General features: G+C 42.7%; 1 protein-coding gene across 1 annotated transcript in view; it reads right to left on the minus strand.

The window, feature by feature from the left end:
* Positions 1–12,225, minus strand: part of LOC106602715 (microsomal triglyceride transfer protein) — a 42,707-nt gene that overhangs the window by 15,418 nt on the left and 15,064 nt on the right. The window contains exons 10-11 of the mRNA XM_014195517.3: positions 11,484–11,696; positions 6,094–6,305 (exon numbers count right to left, since the gene is read on the minus strand). Of these exons, the coding sequence (XP_014050992.1) occupies positions 6,094–6,305; positions 11,484–11,696 (425 nt within the window). The remainder of the gene's footprint in view (positions 1–6,093; positions 6,306–11,483; positions 11,697–12,225) is intronic.

Below are 12,225 nucleotides of genomic sequence, written 5' to 3' on the forward strand. Positions count from 1 at the left end.
AGCATCCAGTGCGACGAGTCCGTGGACAGCAGCAGTATAGCGCAGCTGTTAGTTTTTATCCGGATGGTGTTTGAAGATTTCTCCACAAGAGAAGAACTCCTGGCACTACTGCCCTTAAAGACAACTACGAGGGGAGTTGACATTTATAACACGGTGAAGGAGTTTTTCGTGCAGAAAAAGGTACCATTGGAAAAGCTGGTAGCGGTGACTACAGACGGGGCTCCTGCTATGATCGGCCGACATACAGGTTTCATCGCTCACTGTAAAAGTGACCCAGACTTCCCAAAATTTCTGCATTACCACTGCATCATTCACCAGCAGGCGTTATGTGCAAAAGTGATCGGCTTTGAGCACGTGATGACTCCCATTGTAAAAATCATAAACAACATCCGCTCCAAAGCAAAACAGCACAGGATTTTCAAGGTGCTATTGGAGGAGATGTCAGCTGAATATGGTGACCTGCTGCTACACACAGAAATCCGATGGCTCAGCAGAGGACGAGTTTTACTTCGTTTTTTGTCACTTTTGGGTGAAATCATTGAGTTCAAGCAGTCCAAAGGCGAAGACGTCTCACTGCTAGAGGACACAGAGTGAACACTTGACCTTGCATTTTTGACGGACATTACTGGGAAACTAAACGACTTGAACTGCAAGCTGCAAGGCAAAGGTAAGACTGTTGTTGATCTGATAAGTGCTTTAAATGCATTTAAAGCCAAGATGAACATTTTCTCTGTGGATTTACAGAAAAAAAGGTGCTGCACTTTCCCTCTGTGCAGTCGGTGCTGAAAGACAATGCTTCTGCATCTGAGACATTTGACAAAGTTGCAGAAAAGTACTGTGAAGTCATAAACAGACTTGGGCAAGAGTTTGAGAATAGGTTTTGTGACCTTCATCAGCTTGAGCCATGTGTGTCGTTAATTTCCAATCCTTTCATGAATGTGGACAACATTCTTTGCTGAGCAACTAAGTGCAATGTTCAACTTGGATGCTGGACAGGTGGAGATTGAAATCATTACATTGCAAAATGACCTCCACCTCAAAGCCTACCAGGCTGCACCAAACTTTTGGTGCCTTGAAGTACAGTGGAGTATGCACAGCAGCTATGAAGGTTGCTAGCCTGTTTGGTTCAACCTATCTCTGTGAATCAGTGCTTTCTGACATGAACTTCATCAAGAACAAACACAGAACACGCCTCACTGATGCACATCTGAAAGACTCACTCACAATTGCAGTGTCAAGTTACACACCAGATTACAATACACTGGTGAACAGCATGCAATGCCAGTCTTTCCACTAACAAAGAAACAGATACCAGATGTTGTCAGTGGCAACATGGCAGTGCCATGGCGAAGTTGAATTAAAATATTGAAGAATTGTGTTCAATTTAAAAGTGTGTTAAATGCAGCAGATTTGGTCATTAGTTCAAAATGTGACAAGATTTATTTAAAAATAAGTTGGTTTTTCTAACATTACATAATTGATAACTTTTTGAAACATAGTGCAACATAGTTCATGATTTGTTAAAAAGGGTTTGTCAGTGGCTAGTGAAAATGGGACATTTTTCCTATGAAATGTAGTGATGTAAGTGATCATCTGAAAATGTAACAGTTACTGAGATTAAAGTGCTGAATATTGATATCTGTTTCCCACCTTATTGTCATTGTTGATAATTATTGTGAGAAATTATTAACGTGATCAGTGTCTTTACATAGATGAGTATCATTAATCATTATTAATAACGTATAACTAAAGGCAAACTGAGCAAATTTGTTATTTCAGAAGAGCGTATCAAACTGGTAGCCCTTCGTATGACTCAGTACACATGAAGTAGCTCTCAGTTTCAAAAAGGTTGGTGACCCCTGCCCTAGACCCACTTCAATTTGCTTACCGCCCAAATAGATCCACAGACGATGCAATTGCCATCGCACTGCACACTGCCCTATCCCATCTGGACAAAAGGAACACTTACGTCAGAATGCTGTTCATTGACTATAGCTCAGCCTTCAACACCATGGTACCCTCCAAGCTCATCATTAAGCTCGGGGCCCTGGGTCTGAACCCAGCCCTGTACGGGGTCACACCTAGGTGGTGAAGGTAGGAAACAACATCTTCACTTCACTGATCCTCAACACATGGGCCCCACAAGGGTGCCTGCTCAGCCCCCTCCTGTACTCCATGTTCACCCATGACTGTGTGGCCATGCACGTCTCCAACTCACTCATCAAGTTTGCAAAAGACAACAGTAGTAGGCCTGACTACCAACAAGACCAGACAGCCTACATGGAGGTGGTGAGGGACATGGCGGAGCCAGGAAAATAACCTCTCCCTCAACAAAACGAAGGAGCTGATCGTGGACTTCAGGAAACAGCAGAGGGAGCACGCCCCTATCCACGTCGACGAGACCTCAGTAGAGAAAGTGGAAAACTTCAAGTTCCTCGGTGTACACATCACTGATGATCTGAAATGGTCCACCAACACTAACCAACTGTGAATATATTTTATGGGCTTTGCGATTGTGTAAAAATCTAATCAAATTTTAATGGTCACACACACATATTTAGCAGATGTTATTGCGGGTGTAGCGAAATGCTTGTGTTCTTAGCTCCAACAGTGCAGTAGTATCTAACAATTCACAACAATACACACAAATCTAAAAGTAAAATAATGGAGCTAAGAAATATATAAATATTAGGACGAGCAATGTCGGAGTGGCATTGACTAAAATATAGTAAAATAGAATACAGTTGGGCTGGGCGATATGACGATATACAGTTGAAGTACACCTTAGCCAAATACATTTAAACTCAGTTTTTCACAATTCCTGACATTTAATCCTCGTAAAAATTCCCTGTCTTAACTCAATTAGTATCACCACTTTATTTTAAGAATGTGAAATGTCAGAATAATAGTAGAGGGAATGATTTTTTTCATCTTTTATTTCTTTGATCACATTCCCAGTGGGTCAGAAGTTTACATACACGCAATTAGTATTTGGTAGCATTGCCTTTAAATTGTTTAACTTGGGTCAAACGTTTCGGGTAGCCTTCCACAAGCTTCCCACAATAAGTTGGGTGAATTTTGGCCCATTCCTCCTGACAGAGCTGGTGTAACTGAGTCAGGTTTGTAGGCCTCCTTGCGCGCACATGCTTTTTCAGTTCTGCCCACAAATTTTCTGTAGGGTTGAGGCCAGGGCTTTGTGATAGTCAGTCCAATACCTTGACTTTGTTGTCCTTAAGCCATTTGCCATGACTTTGGAAGTATGCCTGGGGTCATTGTCCATTTGGAAGACCCATTTGCGACCAAACTTTAACTTTCTCACTGATGTCTTGAGATGTTGCTTCAATATATCTACATAATGTGTGTTCCCATGGTGTTTATACTTGCGTACTATTGTTTCTACAGATGAACGTGGTACCTTCAGGCGTTTGGAAATTGCTCCCAAAGATGAACCAGACTTGTAGAGGTCTACAATTTTTTTTCTGAGGTCTTGGCTGATTTCTGTTGATTTTCCCATGATGTCAATGAGAGGCACTGAGTTTGAAGGTAGGCCTTGAAATACATCCACAGGTACACCTCCAATTGACTCAAATTATGTCAATTAGCCTATTAGAAGCTTCTAAAGCCATGACATAATTTTCTGGAATTTTCCAAGCTTTTTAAAAGCACAGTCAAATTAATGTATGTAAACTTCTGACCCACTGGAATTGTGATACAGTGAATGATAAGTTAAATAATCTGTCTGTAAACAATTGTTGGAAAAATTACTAGTGTCATGCACAAATTAGATGTCCTTAACTGACTTTCCAAAACTATAGTTTGTTAACAAGAAATTTGTGGAGTGGTTGAAAAATGAGTTTTAATGACTCCAACCTAAGTGTATGTAAACTTCTGACTTCAACTGTATATCGTTTCATATTATGCTCTATCGTTTATTTCGATGTGTTGTAAATCACACTCTTTACGGCAATATGTTTTGTCAATTGAACAATGCTTTGCAGACATTTGCAACACAAACAAACATGGAGGAGAGTGAACGTGACACAGAGCATGGAGACATGGAGCTCGTACCTAAAAGAGGGGCTACTTCGGTCGCATGGACTTGATTTGGGTATGAAAAGTCTGACATGGACCAGAAAACCACCCTCTGCAAAATATTACGCAGGCCGGTAACCGACAACAGGCTCAAACACCACTAACTTCTTACTACCTATGCAAGAATCATGTGAAACTGTACGGAGAGTCTATGGATGATACCCAAAAAAGTACAGTCAAGTGTTCAAATCAAACCCCCGACTCAGACGTTGCAAGAGGCTTTTGCCCGCGGCACACCATATGGCAAAAAATCACGAAGATGGAATGAGATAACAGCTGCCGTTACAACTTACATCTGCAAAGACATGGGCACCAATTTACACGGTCGAGAAACGGGGGTTTCGTGAGTTGCTGCTAACACTCGACCCAATGTACCAAATGCAAATTGATATGTGACACGTATTAATGCCAAACAGGCAAGCCCAGGCAAGGATGTTTCGGACTAGCTGATCCGTCACAATAGATATGAGATGAGTAAAGCAGTATGTAAACATTATTAAAGTGACTAGTGTTCCATTATTAAAGGGGTCAGTGATTCCATGTCTATATATTTAGGGCAGCAGCCTCTAAGGTACAGTGTTGAGTAACAGGGTGGTAGCCGGCTAGTGATGGCTATTTAACAGTCTGATGGCCTTGAGATAGAAGCTGTTTTTCAGTCTCTCGGTCCCAACTTTGACGCACCTGAACTGACCTCGCCGTCTGGATAATAGCGGGGTGAACAGGTCATGGCTTGGATGGTTGATGTCCTTGATGATCTTTTTGGCCTTCCTGTGACATCGGGTGCTGTAGGTGTTCTGGAGGGCCGGCAGTGTGTCCTTGGTGATGAGCTGGGCAGACCGCACCACCCTCTGGACCATCACAGAAGCTCCTTTGTGCATGATTTCGCTATTCTACTACATAATTGAACAATCGTATACCTCCACTACTTTGATACGCATCAGTAGGGATTAAGACGTAGGGATACACCACTGGCCCTTTGTGTTTAACAAAAAGTGCACTCTCCTACATGACTGCGCTGGTATTACGGTTGCTGTCCTTTCAGAATCACAAACCTGTCACACACTGAAGGCCTATAGGTTCGCCACTTCGCAAACATGTCTATAATAGATATAAAGGCTGATAAGATACTGTTTCAAGAAAGGAGTGTATATAGTTGGCCTGGCAAAGCGGTTTTATGCGTTTAAAAAAAAAAAATGTTTTACTGCTCTGGTCTCGGCAAGAAGTTATGAGTCCTCACTGCCCGAGAGCGAGTCAAGACCAAGTACAAATGTATCCGACACCGAGACAAGACCGAGACCCTCAATTTGTGATCTCGAGACCGGACTGTTAGTAGGTGCCAGGTGCACCGGTTTGTGTCAAGAACTGCAACGCTGCTGAGCTTTTCACGCTCAACAGATTCCCATGCGTATCAAGAATGGTCAACAACCCAAAGGACATCCAGCCAACTTGACACAACTGTGGAAAGCATTGGAGTCCAACATGGGCCAGCATCCCTGTGGAACGCTTTCGACAGCTTGTAAAGACAATGCCCCAACGAATAAAGGCTATTCTGAGTGTGGGGTGGGGGGCTATTTGAGTCTATTCTTGATGTTTCGTACGCTGAAGTCCCCTAAAATCTGGGGATTTTGGGGATACATTGCTGTAATTTCTAAAAGGTTCAACTAATATGGATGGAAATACCCTCAATTAAAACTGACAGTCTGCACTTTAACCTCATAAACATTGTATAATTTCAAAACAACAAAATGTGTCACTGTCCCAATACTTTTGGAGCTCACTGAAAGTAATGCCTGCCTTCAATTTAGTGTTTTAATTAAATAAAATTAGTGCCTGCTGGTCTAGCAGGTAACACCACTGCCTGCACCACATATACACCACCCCAGTGTGGGTACGAATCCCAGCCCAATCGCTAGTCTCCCCCCTCATTTAGTGCTGTTTCAGTCTGAATAAAATGAAAATAACAAAAAAATTGTCAAATCAAATGTAACTCCCATCACCCACCTGGCAGGCATTTCAAAGTGGAGGATGTCCTTGACCTTGGAAAGCATGTACTTGTTCAACTCTTTGGGAAGGTTTCCGATGGACAGGAGCACATTCTTCACCTCCATGTATGAGGGGTTGCTGCTAAAGACGACGTCCGCGGCTGCTGCCCTCACATTCTTCTCGTAGACCCGGCGGTTCTGGTGGTACACTCGGTTCACCGTCTGCTTCACCTGAAATGGAGTGAGGTACGACAACAGTTTAAAAGATCAGTTTTGGTGGCCAGGCTGGTCTAGCGCGGGCACACATCTATGATGTTGGCATAAGTTTGAACCCGACCTACTGCCCTTTAACACAACTTCTCTCTATAGTTCCACACTGCTATCATCCTTTCAATAAAATCTGAAAATACACACACATACAGTTGTGGCCAAAAGTTTTGAGAATGACACAAATATTAATTTTCACAAAGTCTGCTGCCTCAGTTTGTATGATGGCAATTTGCATATACTCCAGAATGTTATGAAGAGTGATCAGATGAATTGCAAAGTCCCTCTTTGCCATGCAAATGAACTGAATCCCCCAAAAACATTTCCACTGCATTTCAGCCCTGCCACAAAAGGACCAGCTGACATCATGTCAGTGATTCTCTCGTTAACACAGGTGTGAGTGTTGATGAGGACAAGGCTGGAGATCACTCTGTCATGCTGATTGAGTTCGAATAACAGACTGGAGGAGGGTGGTGCTTGGAATCATTGTTCTTCCTCTCTCAATCATGGTTACCTGCAAGGAAACACGTGCCGTCATTGCTTTGCACAAAAAGGGCTTCACATGCAAGGATATTGCTGCCAGTAAGATTGCACCTAAATCAACCATTTATCGGATCATCAAGAACTTCAAGGAGAGCGGTTCTATTGTTGTGAAGAAGGCTTCAGGGCGCCCAAGAAAGTCCAGCAAGCGCCAGGACCATCTCCTAAAGTTGATTCAGCTGCGGGATCGTGGAACCACCAGTACAGAGTTTACTCAGGAATGGCAGCAGGCAGGTGTGAGTGCATCTGCATGCACAGTGAGGCGAAGACTTTTGGAGGATGGCCAGGTGTCAAGAAGGGCAGCATAGAAGCCACTTATCTCCAGGACAAACATCAGGGACAGGATGATATTCTGCAAAAGGTACAGGGATTGGACTGCTGAGGACTGGGGTAAAGTCATTTTCTCTGGTGAATCCCCTTTCGGATTGTTTGGGGCATCCGGGAAAAAAGCTTGTCCGGAGAAAACAAGGTGAGCGCTAGCATCAGTCCTGTGTCATGCCAACAGTAAAGCATCTGAGACCATTCATGTGTGGGGTTGCTTCTCAGCCAAGGGAGTGGGCTGACTCACAATTTTGCCTAAGAACACAGCCATGAATAAAGAATGGTACCAACACATCCTCCGAGAGCAACTTCTCCCAACCATCCAGGAACAGTTTGGTGACGAACAATGCCTTTTCCAGCATGATGGAGCACCTTGCCATAAGGCAAAAGTGATAACTAAGTGGCTCAGGGAACAAAACATTGATATTTTGGGTCCATGGCCAGGAAACTCCCCAGACCTTAATCCCATTGAGAACTTGTGGTCAATCCTCAAGAGGCGGGTGGACAAACAAAAACCCACAAATTCTGACAAACTCTAAGCATTGCAAGAATGCTTAGATGTGGATGTGGCCCAGAAGTTAATTGACAACATGCCAGGGCAGATTGCAGAGGTCTTGAAAAAGAAGGGTCAACACTCAAAATATTGACTCTTTGCATCAACTTCATGTAATTGTCAATAAAAGCCTTTGACACTTATGAAATGCTTGTAATTATACTTCAGTATTCCATAGTAACATCTGACAAAAATATCTAAAGACACTGAAGCAGCAAACTTTGTGAAAATTAATATCTGTGTCATTTTCAACTTTTGGCCACGACTGTGTATTCGGAAAGTATTCAGACCCCTTGATTTTTCCCACATTTTGTCACGTTACAGCCTTCCTCTAAAATGGATTTAAAAAAGTAATAATTCTCAGCTATCTACACACAATACCCCATAATGACAAAGCAAAAACAGGTTTAGAAATGTTTGCAAATGTATTTAAGAAAAATTGAAATACCTTATTTACTGTACATATTGCAATGAGACTCGAAATCAGGTGCATCCTGTTTCCATTGATCATCCTTGAGATGTTTCTACAACTTGATTGAGTCCACTTGTGGTAAATTCAATTGATTGGACCTGATTTGGAAAGGCACACACCTGTCTATAGAAGGTCCCATAGTTGACAGTGAATGTCAGAGCAAAAACCAAGCCATGAGGTCCAAGGAATTGTCCGTGGAGCTCCCAGACAGGATTGTGTCGAGGCCCTGATCGGTGGAAGGGTACCAAACAAATGTCTGCAGCACTGAAGGTCCCCAAGAACACAGTGGCCTCCATGCCTCCATTCTTAAACGGAAGAAGTTTAGAACCACCTCTTCCTGGAGCTGGCTGTACGCTCAGCCAAAATGAGCAATTGTGGGAGAAGGGTCTTGGTCAGGGAGGTGACCAAGAACTCCATGGTCAATCTGACAGAGCTCTACAGTTCCTCTGTGGAGATGGGAGAACCTTCCAGAAGGACAACCATCTTTGCAGCCCTCCAACAATCAGACCTTTATAGTAGAGTGGCCAGACAGAAGCCACTCCTCAGTAAAAGGCACATGACAGCCCGCTTGGAGTTGCCAAAAGGCACCCAAAGGACTCTCAGACCATGAGAAACAAGATACTCTGGTTTGATGAAACCAAGATTGAACTCTTTGGCCTGAATGCCAAGCATCACGTCTAGAGGAAAACTGGCACCATCCCTACGGTGTAGCATGGTGGTGGCAGCATCATGCTGTGGGGATGTTTTTCAGGGACTGAGAGACTAGTCAGGATCAAGTCAAAGATGAACAGAGCAAAGTACAGAGAGATCCTTGATGAAAACCTGCTCCAGAGCACTCAGGACCTCAGACTTGGGCGAAGGTTGACCCTCCAACAGGACAACCACCCTAAGCACACAGCCAAGACAACGCAGAAGTGGCTTCAGGACAAGTATCTGAATGTCCTTGAGTGCCCAGCCAGAGCCCAGACCCCAGACCCCATCGAACATCACTGAAGAGACCTGAAAATAGCTGTGCAATGATGCTCCCCATCCAACCTGACAGAGCTTGAGAGGATCTGCAGAGAAGAATGGGAGAAACTCCGCGAATACAGGTGTGCTAAGAGTCACACCTAAGAAGACTTACAGTTGAAGTCAGAAGTTTACATACACCTTAGCCAAATACATTTAAACTCAGTTTGACATTTCCTGACATTTAATCCTCGTAAAGATTCCCTGTCTTAGGTCAGTTAGGATCACCACTTTATTTTAAGAATGTGAAATGTCAGAATAATAGTAGAGGGAATGATTTATTTCATCTTTTATTTCTTTGATCACATTTCCAGTGGGTCAGAAGTTTACATACACTCAATTCGTATTTGGAAGCATTGCCTTTAAATTGTTTAACTTGGGTCAAATGTTTCAGGTAGCCTTCCACAAGCTTCCCACAATACATTGGGTGAATTTTGGCCCATTCCTCCTGACAGAGCTGCTGTAACTGAGTCAGGATTGTAGGCCACCTTGCTCGCACATGCCTTTTCAGTTCTGCCCACAAATGTTCTATGGAATTGAGGTCAGGGCTTTGTGATGGTCACTCCAATCCCTTGATTTTGTTGTCCTTAAGCCATTTTGTACAACTTTGGAACTATGCTTGGGGTCATTGTCCACTTGGAAGACCCATTTGCGACCAAGCTTTAACTTCCTGACTGATGTCTTGAGATGTTGCTTCATTATATCCACATTATTTTCCTCCCTCATGATGCCATTTATTTTGTGAATTGCACCAACTAGTACAAAGAGGAGGGTGCAAAACGTCCTGGGATATTTATTTACAACTATGTACAATGTCTCCAACGCATTACAAGAGGAAAATTTACACAGCGGAGACCTTTAACTGAAACATACCACAGATGTCAGAAAGATAATAAATAGGTTATTTGTCACCACTCCTGCAGCAAAGCACCCCCACAACATGATGCTGCCACCCCGTGCTTCACGGTTGGGATGGTGTTCTTCGGCTTGCAAGGCTCCCCTTTTTTCCTCCAAACATAACAATGGTCATTATGGCCAAACAGTTATATTTTTGTTTCATCAGACCAGAGGACATTTCTCCAAAAAGTACGATATTTGTCCCCATGTGCAGTTGCAAACCGTAGTCTGGCTTTTTTATGGCAGTATTGGAGCAGCGGCTTCTTCCTTGCTGAGCGGCCTTTCAGGTTATGTCGATATAGGACTCGTTTTACTGTGGATATAGATACTTTTGTACCGGTTTCCTCCAGCATCTTCACAAGGTCCTTTGCTGTTGTTCTGGAATTGATTTGCACTTTTCGCAACAAAGTACGTTAATCTCTAGGAGACAGAACGCGTCTCCTTCCTGAGCGGTATGATAGCTGCGTGGTCCCATGGTGTTTATACTTGCGTACTATTGTTTCTACAGATGAACGTGGTACCTTCAGGCATTTGGAAATTGCTCCCAAAGATGAACCAGACTTAGGGAGGTCTACAATTCTTTTCTGAGGTCTTGGCTGATTTCTGTTGATTTTCCCATGATGTCAAGCAAAGAGGGACTGAGTTTGAAGGTAGGCCTTGAAATACATCCACAGGTACTCCTCCAATTGACTCAAATTAAGCTTCTAAAGCCATCACACCATTTTCTGGAATTTTCCAAGCTGTTTAAAGGCACAGTCAACTTAGTGTATGTAAACTTCTGACCCACTGGAATTGTGATACAGTGAATTATAAGAGATATAATCTGTCTGTAAACAATTGTTGGAAAAATTACGTGTCATTCACAAAGATGTCCTAACCGACTTGCCAAAACTATAGTTTGTTAACAAGAAATTTGCGGAGTGGTTGAAAAACGAGTTTTAATGACTCCAACCTAAGTGTATGTAAATCTCCAACTTCTATATAAATTAAATTAGCTAACATTTCTAAAAACCTATTTTTGCTTTGTCATTATGGGGAATTGTGTTTAGATTAATGAGGAAAACAAACAATTGAATATATTTTAGAATAAGGCTGTAGCGGAAAAAATGTGGGCATGTCAAGGGGTCTGAATACTTTCCGAATGCAGTGTACATACAACAGTATATACAGTGCATTCGGAAAGTATACAGACCCCTTGACTTTTTCCACAATTTGTTAAGTTACAGCAAGTGTCCATATACCTTTGGTACTCTCAGTGTATATCGAAATAAGATAAATATATCTAAATATATGGCTCTGGCAATGGCAATCCAGCTTCCCTCATGAATGGATGTCTGGCCAATGGCCTCACCTCATCTGTGATGAGGGCGACGTCGTATCTCTGCAGGGCTGTGAGGGAGATGGTGCAGTATGCCCCGACCTCCGACTCAGCATATTTGGAAAACAGGGGAATGGCCTCGGGCAGAAGGGAGTTCTTCAGCGCTAGCAGGTACATCTGAATGTCTGACTCCACCTGTGTACTGTAGGGGCCTTCCAGAATCATCTTCTTTACCTCAACCACAGTCTACGTTGGACATGGGACAAAACACACACCATAAATCAGCCATTGTATAGTTCCTTTTAAGAAATTGTGACTTTCTTTGGTGCATTTCACAACAGGATCATAGAGGGATCATTTCTGTATATTTTCAAACTATCAGACACAGCTACCTCTCACTACTGTTTCACTTCACTATTCCAGTCTTGCATTCCAATAGAGTCACACATGGCTCAGTTAAAAAAGTCTAATCAGTATTATCTTGGTTGAAGATGATTCAATTGCTTAAAAGGGACATTTAAACACATTTTACTTCATATTCATCGAGACAATGCCTACTCATAGTTGGTTAAAATCATATGATGCACAACAAGATGACGTCACCGGAAACACTTATATTCCTCCATCTTTTGAACTATGAAACATAGAAAAACGCCATTTTCACATTTGATGACGTTGGGGGTGGTGCTTGAGATTATTAATATGAAGTAAAAATAATGTTTTAATCCCTTTAAGAATTGGTTGTGTACAACTCCCCTCATTGCAGACACGGGCT

The sequence above is a fragment of the Salmo salar genome, chromosome 04, assembly GCF_965601325.2.
Source record: "Salmo salar chromosome 04, fSalSal1, whole genome shotgun sequence".
NCBI lineage: Eukaryota > Metazoa > Chordata > Actinopteri > Salmoniformes > Salmonidae > Salmo > Salmo salar.